Here is an 18,495-nt window from a genome sequence, read left to right as displayed (position 1 = left end):
TTCAGCTTAAAGTGGTATGTATTAATAAAGTTAGGGTTAATGAAATCACCAAAAATTCCCACACAGTAAATCTGGGCCCTTTGGGGTCCCTGGGGGCCAGCAGCAGTTGCCAGCTTTGCACTGATAGTAATGGAGCCTAGGCCTATTCATTTCCATAGTGTTGATTTTATTATGTATATATAATAATAAAAAATACATATATTTATAAAAATATTCCTCTAAAAACAGGGAAAATCTGAAATACGATCACAGGCATATCATTCATGAGGAACATATAGATGACAGCTAAATTGTTTTAACTAAGATATATGCTAAGTTAGCTGACCAGCCGGTCAGACAACAACTTTCTGTAGGCTCGATGTCCTTCTCAGACAAGGATGAACTGAAGACATAGGCCAAAGTTAAGAGGTATAGTTTCCTGACTTTTTCCCGCCACACGGTCAGTGGACATGAATCACAAAGATAACTGCCACTTTAACCCCAATTAAACCCAATAATGGCTCTAAGTGAACATAGGCAGAAACGAGCACAGCTCATTTCAAAATTAAGCCAACAACTGGAGGAGAAATAACTCATGGTTCACAAGTTCACAATCCAAAGCACAGAGAGGAACATGAAAGCCCGACAACTGCTGAAAGCAAATGCCTCCACTGGCCGTCTCCAGCTGCCCCTGATGGACCATGCCCAGCCCAGCATCAACAAGCCTTTATCTCTCTTTCACACAGTCAACTCACCAGTAACTTTTGCTTTTGCCTTTGGTGGCTCAGGGTCCCCGGGTTGAGTCTCAGAGCTCCGCTGTTGTCCTCTAGAAGACGAAAGCTGTCCAAATGCTGCACACCTGGGAGCTGGAGGGGCAAGACTTCATTTCTCAGCTGTGGGTGGGGAGGAACAGAAAAGAACAGAAAATTAATACAGTGATAACAATATTGTGCATTTTCTCATGAATGAAAACAGTGGTTAATTACTGTAAAACCTCAAATATAGGCCTTTCACAATTTAACGCCCACTCCCTGTTACTAGCCTGATATGGCTACATATTTTGACCAATAAATGCCTGTCTTAAACATCCAGTACCATGCAATTCATTTTTATAGAAGTCCTTTGGCTACCTATTGGAGCTACTGTTAGTTAGCTGCATATAAATATAATTCAAATTTAAATAATTTATGATTCTGTACAATTCAATCATTCGGTTCATTTTATTTTAATTTGACACCATGAGCATCAAAGAAGACAGTTATACCAGCAGAGTAATCAACAGAGATGCAAAAAAATAGGTTTCAATTAACAATTTGATGGTACTTCCCGTCTTTGCTGAGCAACAGTTTCGTGTGAGAGGAATTAACAGCCCATCCCAAATAAACCCTTGCCCCAAATGTAAGCCTACTGAGTTCAGCGGTTTAAGCAAATAAATAGTACGGACTATTAATTGAGGTTTTACAATATCAGTATAATTATGGCAGTTTTACTGTTAAATCATGCAGTTTTGGGCTATCTTATCCAAATAACCCTTTACCACTGCTGGTCCCACTGGTGATGAAATCTGCCAGCACTCTATCTCTGAGTCTCGGTGAGTGGCCGCTTAGAGCCAGCAGGTGGTCTGAGTGGAAAAACAGCCAACAGCCACACTCATGCAGTTCAAACAGTGCGCTCCCCCTTCATTCATCTCCACAGTCCAACAACAGAAGCAATAGAGTATCTTCTGACTACCTGCACGCCTGCTGCTTTGGAAACACAGTGGACCCAGGTATACCACTAAAGTTTTCTTACATGTTTAATAAAGTCATTATTGTGCAATCTAGTTCTTTTTTAAAAAATCATATTTTATATATATAGATTTTTTTTTTTTAAAGTTATAATGTATAAGCCATAAAATCAAATTATGGACAGTGCTTGTCCATCTGTGCATGTCACAAGACAAACTGATTAGTAACTTAATTTTATTATTCCAGTCATCCAGCTGCTGCGCGCAGCTCTATTTACTCACATCCCAAAATCTGCAAACAAACAAGCAACATGTTGACCGAGTGTATCAATGAAAAATAACACTTATGCACTCATTCAACCAGATACTTACAAACCCACACAAGTATAAGATGCCAACGAGGTAAAATAACATCCTCTCTCCATGTTCAACCACTTAGCCAGCAATGCTGATAGCACTACCTAAACTGCTTGTTATTGCCAAGCTAGTGGAGCTGGCTGGAAATAATAATGCCCCCTATTAAATTATTCATGGCTCCAGTCAGGTGGAACCAGATGCTGCTTTTGTGTCATAGAGGGAGAGCTGTAACTCGACTCAAGCATGGAAGGCCATCGCTGCATGGACGTAAAGACTTCATTGAACGAGCGTGGTTGCTGCTGAGCTACAAACAAAACACAGGATGTCATGACACTCGCTCAGCTGTTTCCATGTGACATTTTCCTGCCAGTGTTCAGACAGAGGACGATGGTTTGGTAGGTTGGTCCAAATGGGGGGCGAAGCCTGAGGTGCTGCTCGCAGTTCACCCACCCTGTGTTGGTGTCGCTTTGTACCCCTCCCTGACATTTGTGGCCGTGGCCAGAAGATGACCTTTTTTGTCCATGCCATGCTTTAGTGCTGAATACTAATGCTATGGTGCTGTGTGCCCGCCACTCATGGGAACAAGCAGTGCTATTTTTAGCTACATGTCCCCAGCTGCACATCTCCAACCTGGGGCCAATGGGCAATTAGTGTTTGTTTCTAATGGCAGGAGGCAGTGCCGTAACCTCCCTAACGAAAACAGACATCTGGACTGTTTCTGTCTTGCCCTGTACCCATGCCCTAGGGCATGACTCCTAAAGCTATGTTGTCCCTCCGTCCACCTGAATCTTCATAGGTGCTGGGAAGCTCCTCACCTAAACATCAGATGCCATTCACTCTGGAAACGGGGCTACTTATTCACCTACTCATGCAAAAAATCTTGGATGAAAATGATATTATTTTTTACCAGTGTATACTAGTACAGGTGACTCCTTAGAAGTCTTGTTTGTCAAAGCTGCAACTTCTGATTATTTCCATTATCAACTAATCTAGGGATGCACAATATAGTTTTATAGTTTTTTGTTGGGTTTTTTTGCCTATATCCATTATACTGATATATAACAACTCATTTGGCTGATAACCAATGGCAATATTGATATTTCCACTTTTATCCCCACTCAGTTTTAGTAATCATTAGGTCTTCTCTGCAGTGGAAATTAACACACTGCTTTTCAGGGTATGTAATATTATTCATTGAGGAAAATATGAAAAATACTTCAACTTAGGGTTGATTTTTTTCCATGATCACTTTGTCAATAGAAATATCGGCAGAAATCAGCATGTTGGCCGATTCCGATATTTCATTTTTTAGCCAATATCAGCGATATACTGATGATGTGCCGATATTATCGTGCACCCCTAACCAAATTTAACAGTTGTTTTAGAAATGACCACCACAGTTTTCTGACGCTTAAGACCAGCCTTACACCAAACAACTTTTCAAGCATTTTCTCTGTCACAGACAATTCACAGTGTCGGAATAAAATCATCAGTGTTTTGCTAGAGTCGCGGCACACTCCGGTGATCTCTATCATATGGTGTAAAGTGGTCATCAAACTCAGTCAGAGTTGTCTTAAATCTGTATTTTTCTCACCTTGATGTTCCATCAAAATCAAGCATGTTTAATATTGTCGCAAGTTTTAGTCTTGGATCATGCAAATTGTGAAGTTCAAAGACGTGAACATTGTAAACAAAAATTAGCTCTCCAGCACCAAACTGGTTAGACAGCAAGCATGTTGAAGACTACAAGGAGGAGGAAGAAAGTGAAGAAGGCTTGGTTCTCTTGGACTGTGGAAAAAGTGGAGAAAAAAGTGGACAAAAGTCATTTTTTCACTCCAGCACTTATTTTAGTGAGAATTTTAATTCTGAAACAGTTCGCCTTTCATTCCTTCAGCCTTCGCCCACCTAAGATAGCACAGTCAACCAAAGGAGGCTGGAAGTGTGTCACACTTTAGTCCTTTAAATGTCTTTTCAAAGTCATCCAGTGTATGGCATCAGGTTGCAGAACACAGTATTGAGAAGGCAGGGCTTAAATTCAATATTTTTTTTTAAATATTATGATTTTTTTTTCATAGTTGCCTATGAATTTTCTATTGACTAACTAATAAATCATTTGACTAATCATTTGACTAATCATAGTTATTTATGACTAACATTTTTGAGAAGAAATATTCACAAACATTTAAATCACCGTGTAGGGGATTGGCCAGCTCAGACACGCACATGGGATCTGTTTGACTGACATTTCAGAACAGTATGGGCTCATTATTTGTGATAATCGTCAGAGCCGAGGGTAAGCTTTCTGTTTTCATTTATACTAGGATGAATATTCCATGCAGGCATTTCTAATTAAGCAGAATTAGACACTGTTTGTTCCTCCAGCATGCAGGCTTTTCCACAAACCCATGTTGAGCTGTAGTCTTTGACTGTCAGCAACTCTAAAATAATACAGTATATTATGATATATCTGGCTGAGCGGGTATAATGAGTCAGTTTGGGAGTCTGTATGTCATGACGGCCTCTTTAATTCATTTTAGTCAGGGCAAAGCTAATTCAATCCACCTTATTATAGCTTCTTCATGCAATTACCCTGTGCCCCTGTTCATTGACGAGCCAACATGCAGGCAGCGGATTGGACAGCAGGCTTACCAAGCCCACAGAGACCTATAACATAGAACAATGTAGCATGTCCCATCATACACTTAACAAAGATGAATCACTGCAAAAACAGAAATCATCGCGCTGCAGCACCCACTGTATAGCCCATCTTTTTTTCCAGTAATCTGCTGTGAAATTCCACTTGATCGGGACATTAGAATCAATTACATCCCCACATAAACACAAAGCATTAAGTCTCATTAATCATCCTCAACATTAAAAGTGGTGGCGAAACAGCGAGCGTGCCTTGAACTGACTGGCACAGTGTGACTGTCGCACTGCCTGCCAATAGCATGTTATCAAAGAGAGTGCAATAAACCTCCAACATGGTGAACAATACATGGAGTACAGTGCGTCCCTGTTAAGGACATGAACATTGGACATGGTGTTAGAGACATCAGAGGACCCTGCTCTGCTGCCTACTGTTGACTGTAACTGTAAGCTGAATAAATCAGATGAACCAGCTTCACATAACTCTGTCGGCATTTTGGAAAGACATAATTTAGTGGGTTAAATTAACCTATGCAACGTGTAACTGAAGACGATTATGCTTTTTAGATATTTGTACAGTTTGGACAAAGCAGATGCAGTCAGCAAAACCTGAAAGCAGAAAGGCAGAGACAGAGGTAGAGACCGAGATTGAACCTGTGGAGATAAGCTTTTTTATTACAAAGCAAATCCTGACAAATAATCATCGCTGCCTGTGGATTTTGGCAAGATCCACATAATCATCCCCAGCCCCCACCCTCCTCAGGCGCGACTGTCCACCTTTCAGACAGGATCCAGACAGCCCTCCACCTCACTGAGCTGACCACAAACACGGACTCACTGACAGCTCAGAGAGACACACACAAGTCTGTTATAAATTTCATCTCAAATGTTTTATATATTCATCCATCTATCCACCTGTGACCACTTAAACTATTCAGGGCCGCGAGGGGCCTGGAGCCGATCCCAGTTGACATAGAGCGAGAGGCGGGGTACTCCCTGGACAGTTTGTCGGACTATTGCAGGACTGACACATAGAGACAGACAACCACTCACGCTCACATTCACACATACAGGCAACGTAGAGTCTCAAGTTAACCCAGCCTGCATGTCTTTGGACTGTGGGAGGAAGCCAGAGAAAACCTAGCCTGGTAAAACCATCCTGATCATTGTGATTAGGTTGCTTTGAGCTTTAAAAACTGGAAGTGTACAGTCATGAAATTTCTAAATTGTGAAGTTAGAAAAAATGTTTTCCAGGCCTGGAAATGGTTTGGAATTAACAAAATTTGTTTCGAAAAGTTTTCAATATACACTGTTTTGACTATTGTTTACAATGTGTTCATAAAAATCCCAAAACATGTCAAACATTACGTGAAATATATTCCTTGTAATACCAATTTCTAATCTAGTACTGCGCTGTGTGACGGTTGAAACAAGCATAGCATCATCGCTAAGGTGGCACTCCCTTTTTAGGGGAAGAAACACATTGTCATATAAGGACAGACGAAAAAAACAAAACGCCAAAAAGCTGTTGGGTAGCAGATTAACCAAGACTTTCACTCTGAGGTTTGAGGTATATAATATGCGCAACTATTGTGTGTAAGTGTAGTGAAGCACTTAATGATGCTGTTAACAACTATAACTGATGGATAGCAATCGTTAGCTTGAGTGGGTGGCTGCTGCAGTACAGTCATACAGTATAGTAACATCAGACTGCCATCTCCAACTAAATCTCAGCCTAGATCAAACAGTTGGCTATTAACAGGCTGGTTATTTACAGACAACATGCCTCATGATGGTTTCAATTAAATATGTGGAGAAATGTGGAGAATCAATATTTGTACAGTGCGTTGAGTCACTGGTCCACTTGGACAGAAGAAGACTGAGGGGACATGAAGGCGATCCCCCTTGAAATCGCTATCACTCAAGTTCAGGCAATGTTGCAAAACAATTATAAGACATGTCACATGTTATTAGACATGAAACAATTATTTGTCTGACAAACGATAAATGCATAAAACTGGTCAAAATGATAATACAAACACACCTCAAATTGCATTGACATCTACAGGATTTTTGGTTTTCTAAGGGGCGCGGCCATGACATTTTGGAGAGCACCCCTGTGTGTCGGTTTGGTTTATTGGTATGCGCAGCTAGTTGGCAGCAGGAGTATCTAATTAGCAAGGAAAGTTAGCAAGTGCTAGCAGTTTGCTTATGTGCAAATACCTGAGAAGTACATTTTTTAATGGCTATAGAGTGCCACAGGGAGGATGTTTTTCTGTAGGACAACGCAGAAGTTAACTTTGCCCTGGTTACCTCGTCAAAAAGCCTCTGGGATTTTTCCATTAGCTTTTTGATCATTGCAGAAAAAAAGCTTTGTGGTATTCAAACATTTATGATATATGTTTTCATAAGCAAGATAATCTTTAATAATAAATACCACTGTCAGGATTTTTGAAACCTAAATGTAATAGCCAGAAGTAAAAAGCTTAGGCTGGGCTAACAAAAACTACACTACAGTCGTGTCACCACCACTTCAAGGCTGCAAAGCTCATTTGGCGCAGTTTGGCATGATGACGTACTCTCATCTCATTGAGCCACTTGTTAGCAACCTTCTGTTTTAAGACGCTTAAAAGCTTTATGTTTATGAGTTAGGTATTTGAGTTAGGTATTTACTGACTTATTTTATGTCATAGAACAAAACTTGAAAGTGCCTTAAGCCAGGGTTAACCAGAGAACTTCTTTAAGGCTTCTAACCAAAAACTCATTCAAAAAACCCACTGACTTTGAGACGAGGAAGGCAGAGGTGCTGAAATAGTAATTGATTTCTAGGTTTGAGGACTCATTACTGGGGCTCTCTATAGGCCTACATATTTTAAACTACTTAAATAAAGTCATTGAAATGGGGTAAAACATTACGTAAAAGTTAAGGACGCATATTTAAAATTCATTGGTAATAAAGTGTGGGAACTCTGCATAACTTTGTTCATCGAACCTGGCTAGTGCTAACTAGAATCCTGTTGGTGTGAATGAAATGTGCTTTGTCATGGAGTTCTGCCGCTTCCCTTGCACCAATTCTTAAAAAGTCATGCAATGACCGTCGTTAAAAATGTAACACCGAAGAAGCTTAAACATTACCATAAGGTTGACTACCATGGTGGTGCCTGCAGCTTCTAATGCAAACATTTGTTGCTGTGAAAATATCACAGCTGTCAATCACATCTGTAAACTGGAGTAGGAAAAAAAAAAAAGCCTCACCCTAACAATGAACTATTACGACTAACTTCCGGGGGCTCATCTAATCTCACGTTGTTTACACCAGATCAGTGTTGTCCATCTGACTGAGTGGACAGCCCTGATCAACTCCAGGAACAATCAATTATGAATGCAGTCAGATCCCTGAGGTGATTACCAGCTACTCTCCTCTGACCTCCGGAGAAGTCAGCAGCTAGTCCCTCATGGCCGTCTGAGCCCGGCTACAGCAGTCACTCAAACTGCCGACATGACGACAGCTGGCACAACACATCTACTTACATTACATTTTAGCTGCGGGAGCTATGGCGTAACACAAACATGTGTTGTAAACATGCACATATGTGAAGACGCAAAGTGCAGCACTCACACGCTAGCGTAGAGACACATGTAAGTAACATAAACGAGACCATGTACACACATACACTGAACGTGTGTGTAGAGCGGATCTAGTCGAGGGGCTTATATATTGCACAAAACAACCATGTAAGTCTGTCCTCACATGAAAATACCCTCCGGACACACAAGAGACACATGCTTGCTTTGTCATGCACGGGACAGTCCAACAATCCGTGCGAGTGATGCGGATGCTGACAATGATAATGCACTTTCACTCTGCTGTCACTGAGTCTCCCGGAGCCATCTTTACCAGAGATTTCCCAGTGAAGATGGTGTTATGTAACAGCGGCCGTGGACCCTGCTGTTCATATCACTAATGCCTCACACTGTGGCGGGGTCACGTGCTTTATCCAGGCCACATCCAGGCGCCAGCAGCAGCAGTGTTCCAGCTGTTACTACAGCCTAGCCTCAGTCACTCAGGACCATGCTGAGCCATGCTCCTCTCACACTGCTACATCCTCCGCTGAGCAGCCATGTTCAGCGCCTCAGCACTCCGCCTTGCACTTCTGTGTCTCCGACACCAACACTGGAGACAATGATTCATACTACCAATACTATTCAGCTTATCCACTAAGCCATGTACACACCACACAACACAATCAGGAGAACGCTGATGCATTCTTACGGGATTTCAAATGGGCACATTCTGAAAGGGAATTGTGTTGTAAAGAAAACTTCAAATACATTTTTGTCCCCAATTCCGAATTTGTTGCCAGTTGTGTACACATCCAAAATGCCCAAAAGGTTGCCAATTATGTCACCACCCTGCACGCTGCTCTTAAAGTTCTAACCATCTTTACATAGACTTAAACAGATGAGCTTCAAATGGAATTTGCTGATTACAAAGCATTATTAATATTTTTTAAACATGCATAGCGTTTGTTTTAACCTGCTTCACAGCCCCAGAGCCAAACTAATACACCGGCATGGCAATTTTATAATTACGATTTTAGCTTATCACAGATACAGTATATCAGTGTTGGCAGTGTATGCCAAAGTAAGTGTACAAGAAAATGTCAAAGATATGTTTCCCCATAACAAAAGTTGTTCACCAGAGAGCATTGGCAATTTTTTTGTTTTAACTTTAAAGCTGTGGCTGGTAACTAAAAAAAAAACTTTCTATTTGCTGAAACTGTCTAAATTGTCACAGCACTAAATGAGAAAGATAAAGTGTGAAAGAAAAAAATCATACTCCTCTGCCTACTCAATTGCCATGCAGCCTCTGCCCAGAAGACAACCACTCAGAGCTGAGGAGTCTCATCTGTAGTCTGCATCATGTCAATCACTGTTCTAAACTGCGGTCAAACTTACAACTGCGTTAGAGACTCCTTGGCTCTGATTGGTTGTTTTCAGTGTGCCGAGTTAGATTCTAGCAAATGCCCTTCAAGGCAGCAGGAAGAGAAAGAAGGACGTGACTTTTTGTCTCATGCACTCCTTTGCGGCGGCTGTGGCTCAGAGGTAGAGCAGGTTGTTCACTAATCAGAAGATCAGCAGTTTGATCCCCGGGTTTCTTCAGTCAACATGTCGAAGTATCTTTTGCCAAGATACTGAACCCAAATTGCTCCCAATGCTGCACCATCGGTGTGTGGGTGTGTGTAACTGGTTAGTGAGTGGCAGGTGGCACTATGTATGGTAGCCTCTGCCACCAGTGTGTGAATGGGTGAATGTGTCATGTAGTGTAAAGTGCTTCGAGTGGTCAGAAGACTAGAAAAGCACTATACAAGTGCAGTCCATTTACCATTTCACAATATTGTGGAAGTTTCAGCACATATGACACGCATGCACAAAAGTTACCAACTGTAGCTTTAAAGCTGCTTCAGTTAACCATTTTACATTAACAATAGTTTAAATGTCTACCTGTATGTTAAAAAAAACAACAACATAGAATTATCACCCAAATCCTCACCTCTATTCAGTAGATCTGAGTTCCTCTCACCTTTACCGAGCATTTGTGTGTTTCGGCTTATTGTTTTAATTGAATAGCGCACGATTTTAATGTTTAGTTTATTCTTAGTGCTCTCATCAGCCTCGTTTCCAGATGAAGCAGGAAGCAATTTCAACCAAAATACAAAATAAAGTTAGTGACTTACTGGTGAACACTGTGGATTATTTAGCAGCTAAGGAGCCATTTATTTACTTCAGGAGTTGCTGGAGACCAAAAACAAAACTAAAAAGAGAGTGAATATTGGACTTACATTTTCCAGGGAGACATATAATTTACTTTTTTTATTAAATCTTATTGACACAAAGGGTCTCATGCAAAAGAGGTATTTAAATACTTCACACATAAACACAACTCCCAAAGGATGCTAATGTTCTCCATGTCTGGTGGGGGTGTAAATAGTGTTCGCTAACAAGCTTGCCGTATTACCTTAAAAGGTAGTGATATGTCTGTGCTGTGTTCATATCTATTATCTGCTGCTCGAAATAGCCAAAAAAAAACAAAAATCAGTAATGCAATATTGCATGTCCCACTCAGTAAATATAGGTCATAACTCTGATAGCAAATTAAATTCTTTATATAAAAATATTTTCATTAAAATGTCTTAATAAACAAATACCAGCCAATAGCTTTTCAACTCTATTAATGTATTTAAACTCTCAAATATCCCACTTCAAAGGACAAAAAAGGTAGTGTCCTTGGGTCTTTTTCATATTCTATAAAAGCAAATACCAGATGGCTCCGATATGGAATAAAGTCAGTGAGCAGACACTTTTTAATTTAAATTCTCTCTCATCTTCTGTTACTGAAAACAAAATGTCTGAACTCCCAATGCGGTAAACCCCACCCATTTGGTGGTACCAGAAGGAGGGAATAAACATTAAGAATTTTATGCAAATATTATTTGACCCAGGGCTGGATTTTAGAAATTCTCAACACTCCTCTTCCTCGCTCCTTGAACTCCCTCACCACTACCACCACCACCACCACCACCACCCTACCTCCTCTCCCCAACTCCCTGCGGAGACAACAAATTTAGGTTAGAAATATGAATACCCGTCTGCTGTGCATAGTGAAGATAAAAGTCACTTGCTGGCAGCTCAGGGCTAACCAGTGAAATGATGAATGGCCATGCCTGCTTGTCAAGGTGGACAGCAGGAGCTACAGTATGAATGGGACTTTGTGAGTACTCTCTCATATCTGAGACTGACGGCCCTAATTATGGGAGCTCCTCAAATGAGTGACCTTGGGAGGCAGCAGAAACATCCATACCTGCACACATACTCTCTCTCACACACACATACACAGAGTCAACATATTTTTGCACAGTGAAAATCACAGTTCAGCCTCCACTGTTTATTCCCACTGCTACCCTTTGCTCTCATGACTGCCACCTATAGGATCTTGTCTGCAAACTGAGCTCTCTAGCTGATGACACAACAAACAGACACACTTACTGTATATCCGTTACATTTATCTATTAATGCCTCGCGCAACCCAGCGTCAATTTATAATGCACGCACGCACACTTGAGGACACCTTTTTGGTATGTGGGGAAAACAAAGAAAAGTGTCAGCAGTTGTCTTGTATCAGTAACAGTCTACACTGGTATATAATACTGATGGACAATCTGCACAAACGTTTGACAAAATCTGTGCAAGCAATGAAGCAAATTGATGGAGATCAGATGACTGCTGTCTACCAATTAGCATCCATATCTCAGATTCATTCACACAACTTCATTTACCCTAATGTTTTTATTTCTCAACTTAAAACGAACACATCTCCTCCTCTGCATGTCGACTGTAAAGAAAGCGCCATCTGACAGGCAAGGCAGTGACCACCGGAACCAACGTCAAACCCGAAAATCACGTTATATCACCCACAGACATTAAACACACTGATCCTGCTACACCGACTGAAGTATTCTTTTAAAACACACTGCAGCATGTTTTCAGTTAGGACAACAAACTCAATACAACAATATGACAGTGAATCCTCACAGCATGCAAATGATGTGCAATGTCCTCTGGCTCTTCTCAGTGCTGTCAGACCTGGATATTCTGCACTCATGTGCAGAACAGCTTAAAACATCTTCATCCATCTCTTAAGAAATGCATATAAGGGTGAGGGGCTACATGTGCACGATAACCAGAAGAGTGCATTTCTATTATTGTAGCTGCTAAGAGTCGAAGACATTAAGACATGTTATGATGATCCTTATCCCTCCAGCAGCAGCAGCAGCAGCACAGGGATCCTGCAGCAGAGGCAGCACAACAATCCTTCGCTCAGAAAAACACACACGACTTGACAGCAGACAGTAGACGGTACAGTACCTTAGCAGCATCGGTTTAAGAGCCGATGCAGTGGCAGGTGTTTCCGACTGTGTTGGAAGGACAGAGAAGCAGCAGAACCGGGACGATGGCTATGGCAGCTCTGTAGCATAAAATGGTTCATCAATGCTCGGCAGAAAGAGGCACAGCCAGGCAGCGCAGGGAGAGAGAGAGAGAGACAGCCAGCGAGCATCACTCAGCTCACACTACCGTGGCTGTGCAGCAGAGCACACACACACCAACACGCCCCCTTTCTCTCTCTCTCTCTCTCTCTCTCTCTCTCTCTCTCATACACACACACACGCTTAGTCACACAGACACAGGCACGCAGGGGTGCAGAGGCAGTGCAGTGCGCAGCAGCACTGAGCAGTGCTCCCTCTCCAGGATGTCTTTCGTCTTCCTTAATCAGAATTGGTCATTCTCTGTCCTATTCTCAGCAGTCACAGACAATCCTGTCAATAAAGCCTTCCAGCCACGTGTTCCATCGTACCGCCTGCCCACCTAACCTCCACTGATGAGCAGCCATGATTGAAGCTGGCAAGGTCATGTGAGGTTCTCTGGCGTCCCCCTTGGTCTTTGCTCCCAGTTTTGTTGCAGTGTTTCTCGGCTATTATTTTCTGCGAGCTGATACAGGGACTCTGCCTCGCCTCGTCATGGGTCATTATGCCACAGAGGGCTACCCGGAGGCTCAGCCTGACAAACCCTCACTCACTGAACGGTGGGCCAGACCAATCAGCTATCACAAACAGCAGCTTCACCATTACCATCCAATCACAGATCAGGAAATCAAGTGCAGAGGGGTATTAAGGGGGATTATTTGGGCCATCCTGGGTTTTTTTTCACTATAGGGAGATATGGAGGAGAACAGGCACAGCGTGTGCAGTATGGCTGCCCTCTGTGGCTGACAGCGGTGCTACACTCTGTTGTGGTTAAAAAAAAAAAAAAAAAAAGGAAAGAGGAGGAGCAGGGCCCAAAACAGATATGCTTTCCTCAGCATGGATGCCTAGCAACCACAGCAGCTCCTTACCTCTGTTTAGTGCCTTCCCTCCCCCTCCAGTGGGACCCTCTCTGCAATCCCAATTGAGAGCTTATATAGCACAGTGGCTGTTAACACTCAGGGCACTGGGACATCACACACTATTGATGTCAAATGGTCCCACCCATGTCCTCTACCTGGTTTGTAAACACTAAAAAGGGAGGTGCCGAGGTCTATCAATAAACAGGAAGCACACCTGATGTTTACACTATAACATTAGCTGCTATGGGCAAGTGCACTGTAGATTAGATCACCTCAAGGGCCATTTGTAAATTAACTAAATCCATAACACGGCAGGATTATAAGAACTGCAAGCATTAGACTTCTTTGATCATGATGACTAAAGGGAATTGTGTGTATCAATCTTTTTTATTTTTCCCATTTTTTAATGACTATAGGATGTAATGAATGACCTTCAAATGTATTTGTTTGTCCAGTAAGGAGAGTAGGTCTCCTCATTTCTGGGTCTATTCTTTTTTAGCAAAGCTGCACAGATCAAATACTGGAGGTAAAGTTTGGGTCAAGTGAGAAAAAAAATAAGACCGAAAATTAACGTTAAGCTGGAAGTGGAATCAAGGCATGTTAGGTGCTGGTGCTGCTGCTGGTCCCGTGTTAGTTTATTTTTTAAATAATGATTCACAGGACGCCTGCCTACCTTAGAATGTACAAGGGAACCAAACCTGTTCAGACAGCTGTCAGAGGATGTCAGAAGGCAGACCAGGAGCTCCAGGCCTGCCTTAACTCGGCCGGCTGACACACGTTTGGAGGTGTGAACAACTGTTTTGACATCCCCTTTTGTGAAAGGTTCTGCAGATTAACAAAAAAAACCTCTGTGAGGTGCTGCAAGAACAACAACACAGCAAGCTAAGGTAGCCCCTATATCGAGCAAATAGAAATGATGAAAGAGCAATACTGAAGTTTTCTAGATAAATATTGTTGCAGTCAGATAAGACTTAAACAAATGTCTTAACACAAAAAAAAATAATTTGTAAATAAAGAAAATATAGTCTCAAGGACAAAATGATATGCATTTTATTTCAGTTAGAAAACCTCATGCTGGGTTCATCACGTCAATCATCTTCCTCATTCCGTAAATGCCAGACTGTGACCACAGACCAGTGGCACTGACTTCAGACATAATGAAGTTAAGTACAGCAGGTCTTGTCCTGCCTCCTGCTGTTTGCCTGCATAGTGAGCCACTCTAATGCTGTCCATAACAGCCTCCACTGAGCACTTGCACGCCTCTTGTTTCTATATCAGAGTCCTTTTTGAAGACTTTGGCTGCGCTTTCAAAACAAGAATGCGTGAGCAAGCCGAGTCTGCTGAAATGACGCACATGCATTTCTCAATGGATTGTGGATTCTCTTAATAGGCAAAGGCTGTGTGTGAGAACAAAACCTGCTACTCTTTTTGCAGGTATCTGAAAGAGCTTCACACTCTCTTCTCCTATTGTCTCTATAAGCAAACAGCATTTAATCAAGCTGTTCAATTTTGTGCAGTGGCAATATGGCCCACTGAGAGGACAGTGTGCCAACAATAACACTAACACTTTTACGACAGTAGACACTGACTTTCACAAGTACCCAGAAGAGCTTTCTTCTTGGAAAATGCTACTGTAAACATTGTGTCACAACATAGTCAACTGAATAATTCTACTAAGCATCCTCAAGCTATGAGCATAGTCAGTTACTTTCCATCAAATACCTGCTCAAATCCAGAGCATAAAAACAGAATCTACCGCTGTTTATGTACCACGCTCTGAAAAATGGTTCTAGTGCATCATTGGCCTCAACAGTTTCTGTCGCACTGCTAAATATATCCCTACAAGGGCAAAAAACTCCAGCCCTAACCCAGCCCTGGCCTGTGGTGCTCAAACCCTTGCCTGGCCCTTGCTCAAAAAAGTCTCCAACTTTTCAGCCCAAGTCAGATCCTGGCCCCTGACATCACTTTATTCTCTGTCTGACACATGCAATCTGCGCATCACGAATATACAATATGATACATCTCCCTTGCTGGCTCCTCAGTCTGTTGAGTGCTCTGCGTGTATATGGGCTCAGTGAAAGGAGAGAAGTTAAATGAGCCTGAGTCTGACCCGAGCCCAATTAAACACATAATAAAAATGGCCAGAGCCTGGCACAAATCAACCCTGCGGATCGGAGACCTGTCATCAACCTACACCGTAAAACATTATACAGAAATTGTGGAATAAACCAATATCCTCTCATGAACTAAATTAAACATCAATGCATACATTTCCTTAATTTAAATTTTTAGTTTTTCATTTTCATTCGAAGTGAAATGACTTCACTCAGCAGAGTTTACTCAACTCATTAAAATACGTTTAAAAAAGGAACATAATCAGCATAAAATAAAATGAGATTTAAAAAAAATGCTGTACAGCATATTAACCGACTTCACAGCATGCATTGTTTGAAAGACAAAAACAACTACAGAGACGCTCTTTTTGTAGTTTAGAGAAAACAGATGTGTTGTTGTCTTTAATACATGTTATGATAATGTTTGCTGATGTTAAAATAATGAAAACTATGCAAACCACAATGAAGGTTAGTATCTTAATTTAGTTCCTTCCCCTTTGTACTTATTATTTTATAGTTACTGTCAGTATTGTCACATGTTGACTTAATTTTATTCTGGTATAAGAGGGCTCCAACAGAAGCAGCTATGAAAACTTTATTTCAAATAATAAACGGGCTCTTAAATTAAGATATGTTAATATAGAATCTCTAAATTTAGTCAGAGTGACTCAACAGTTGAACTTCTTATAAGTTGAGTGAATGAACTTTTTCCTGTCAAGTTTAGTTTGCTCAAATTTTTACATTTGTAGGGGAACTATCATTTTAAGCTACACCAGCTCAAAGTGATTTACAGTCTGCCCTTTTAAAATCCACCATCCATTTCCACATCCAAAAGCAGTACCTCACACACTCACACACACAATACAAAAACTCCAACCATTCTGTGATGACAGACTGACGTTAATCTGCACATGTACACTGATACAAGATACACCGGCTATTTACCAAACCAGCTGCATTGTTGCACATATGGATAAGAATTGTATTTCATTTTGTATCATCTCATCTCTGCAGTATCGATGCTTGAACAGCAGCTCTGTTCTTTTAAATGTACTCTTAATTATGAGTCTATTGCACACAGGAATGCACCACCAGTAGTTCAATGGCATGCTAATTAATGCAAGGAAAAATGTCAGTGTTTCTACGCCTGACTAACTCCTCAGCTTCTTTTCTGTCCTTGTGGTTTATTATGTTTACTTTCTCCCTGACATTCATATTCTTTAACCCACGCCTCATAAGCATTATGGTTATAAACAAGGCAACAGAACAAGTAAACATGTTTTCCACAAATACAAACTTTAGATGTGGGTATCTACTCTATAAACTAATGCAGAACGTGTATCAAACCATTTCCAAATGCAATTAGTTTGTAGAAACTGTTAATTTTACACTGTATTCAGTGAAATGCATATTACATAATGTCATGTTGAGTAATCTCTTTGCTTGTAAACAAGTAAACACCACTTACTGTAAATAAAGCACTACAAAATCTTGTTGTTTTGTTGCTAAATCGTCTGCATAAAAGATGAAACACAATCGCTAAGTGCCACATATGGTTGCACTTGTTAATGATGAGCCTTGGTGACAGTAAAGAGCCTTGGCTGAGGAGTGCAGCGTGAGGTCAGATTATGGCTGCCGGCATCAACAAGTGCTGATCCCGGCACTGTCCAGACACGGCTGAATCAAAGCTCATTCATCGAAAGCTTTACAAGCAACGCACAGGCTAACAGCACACCACGCTCACCTTATCTGTGCCTCTCATCCGGCTGTTCTTCTTAGCTGTGGCTAACCTTTGCCTCTGACTCCACGCTGCCTCCCACTGAGACTGTTTCAGGAGTTTCTCCACCTTGCAAGTCTTCTGACAACCCATTGTCCCCTGGTGCATAAAAAAACAGATATCACGTTAAGCCATGCATCAATCGCATTACAATCTCAATGATACATCCTCTGATTGTTACAAGCAATAACCTACCATGACAGAACGGTTTGCATGCTTCCCCGAACGCTTGTCATGGTCAGCAGTGCCGGATGATGTCATAATGCCAGCATGTCCAGATTATAAATATCTGTATTCGGCAGAGTTACATAATAATGGATGTTGGATTATTGTCAGTACACAGACACACAGACTGAAAAGACAGCACAGCTGCCACAGGAAATACATAAAACTACAAAACAACCGAAAATTACATTTTGATGATTAAAAAAAAACAGGAAAAAGCTGCATGTTAAAAGATTTATTTCTTTTCTTTTATTTATGAAATTATAAAGACTTTTGTACCACATGCACGTGGGTAAGTTGGCAGTTTTAAAAAGAATAGTGGTGTTTTTAATTTGGTTTGTTAAATGTACACGTTTTTCAAATGCATGGCTATTTAAAGAGCATGATATTTAAAAAGGTAAAAAGACATTTAGACTTTCTACATAATTGGACTAGAGCTTACAATTCAAATTTTCATTGATCTTAATATGTTGATTCACAGCAGCTCTGCAGGCTATAATTCCAGTACAGACTAAAAACACTTTATAAAATCCCCTAGATATGTTAATATTTTACTACCACCGACCTCTGATGCAGGATAAGCCTGGCTCCAGCAGAAATGAGGCAGCATTTAAAACGTCCAGCGGTCTGGTCATCAGTTATAGTGCAGTTTCCACCAGGTCATCCAGGCCAGCATTCTTCAAATCTGCTGCAGAAGAGACTATTAGACGTTGGATTTTCCTTCCCT

The 18,495-nt window shown here is 41.2% G+C and overlaps 1 protein-coding gene across 1 annotated transcript in view; it reads right to left on the bottom strand.

Moving 5' to 3' along the window:
• Positions 1-17,804, bottom strand: part of rimbp2b (RIMS binding protein 2b) — a 107,107-nt gene extending 89,303 nt beyond the window's left edge. The window contains exons 1-3 of the mRNA XM_042488465.1: positions 17,739-17,804; positions 17,511-17,642; positions 735-872 (exon numbers count right to left, since the gene is read on the bottom strand). Of these exons, the coding sequence (XP_042344399.1) occupies positions 735-872; positions 17,511-17,642; positions 17,739-17,804 (336 nt within the window). The remainder of the gene's footprint in view (positions 1-734; positions 873-17,510; positions 17,643-17,738) is intronic.
• Between the last annotated feature and the right edge of the window lie 691 nt (positions 17,805-18,495).

The sequence above is a fragment of the Plectropomus leopardus genome, chromosome 6 (assembly GCF_008729295.1).
Source record: "Plectropomus leopardus isolate mb chromosome 6, YSFRI_Pleo_2.0, whole genome shotgun sequence".
In the NCBI taxonomy this organism is placed as follows: Eukaryota; Metazoa; Chordata; class Actinopteri; order Perciformes; family Serranidae; genus Plectropomus; species Plectropomus leopardus.
Note: the sequence above shows the minus strand (reverse complement) of the source record. Positions and strands in the feature narration are given on the sequence as shown.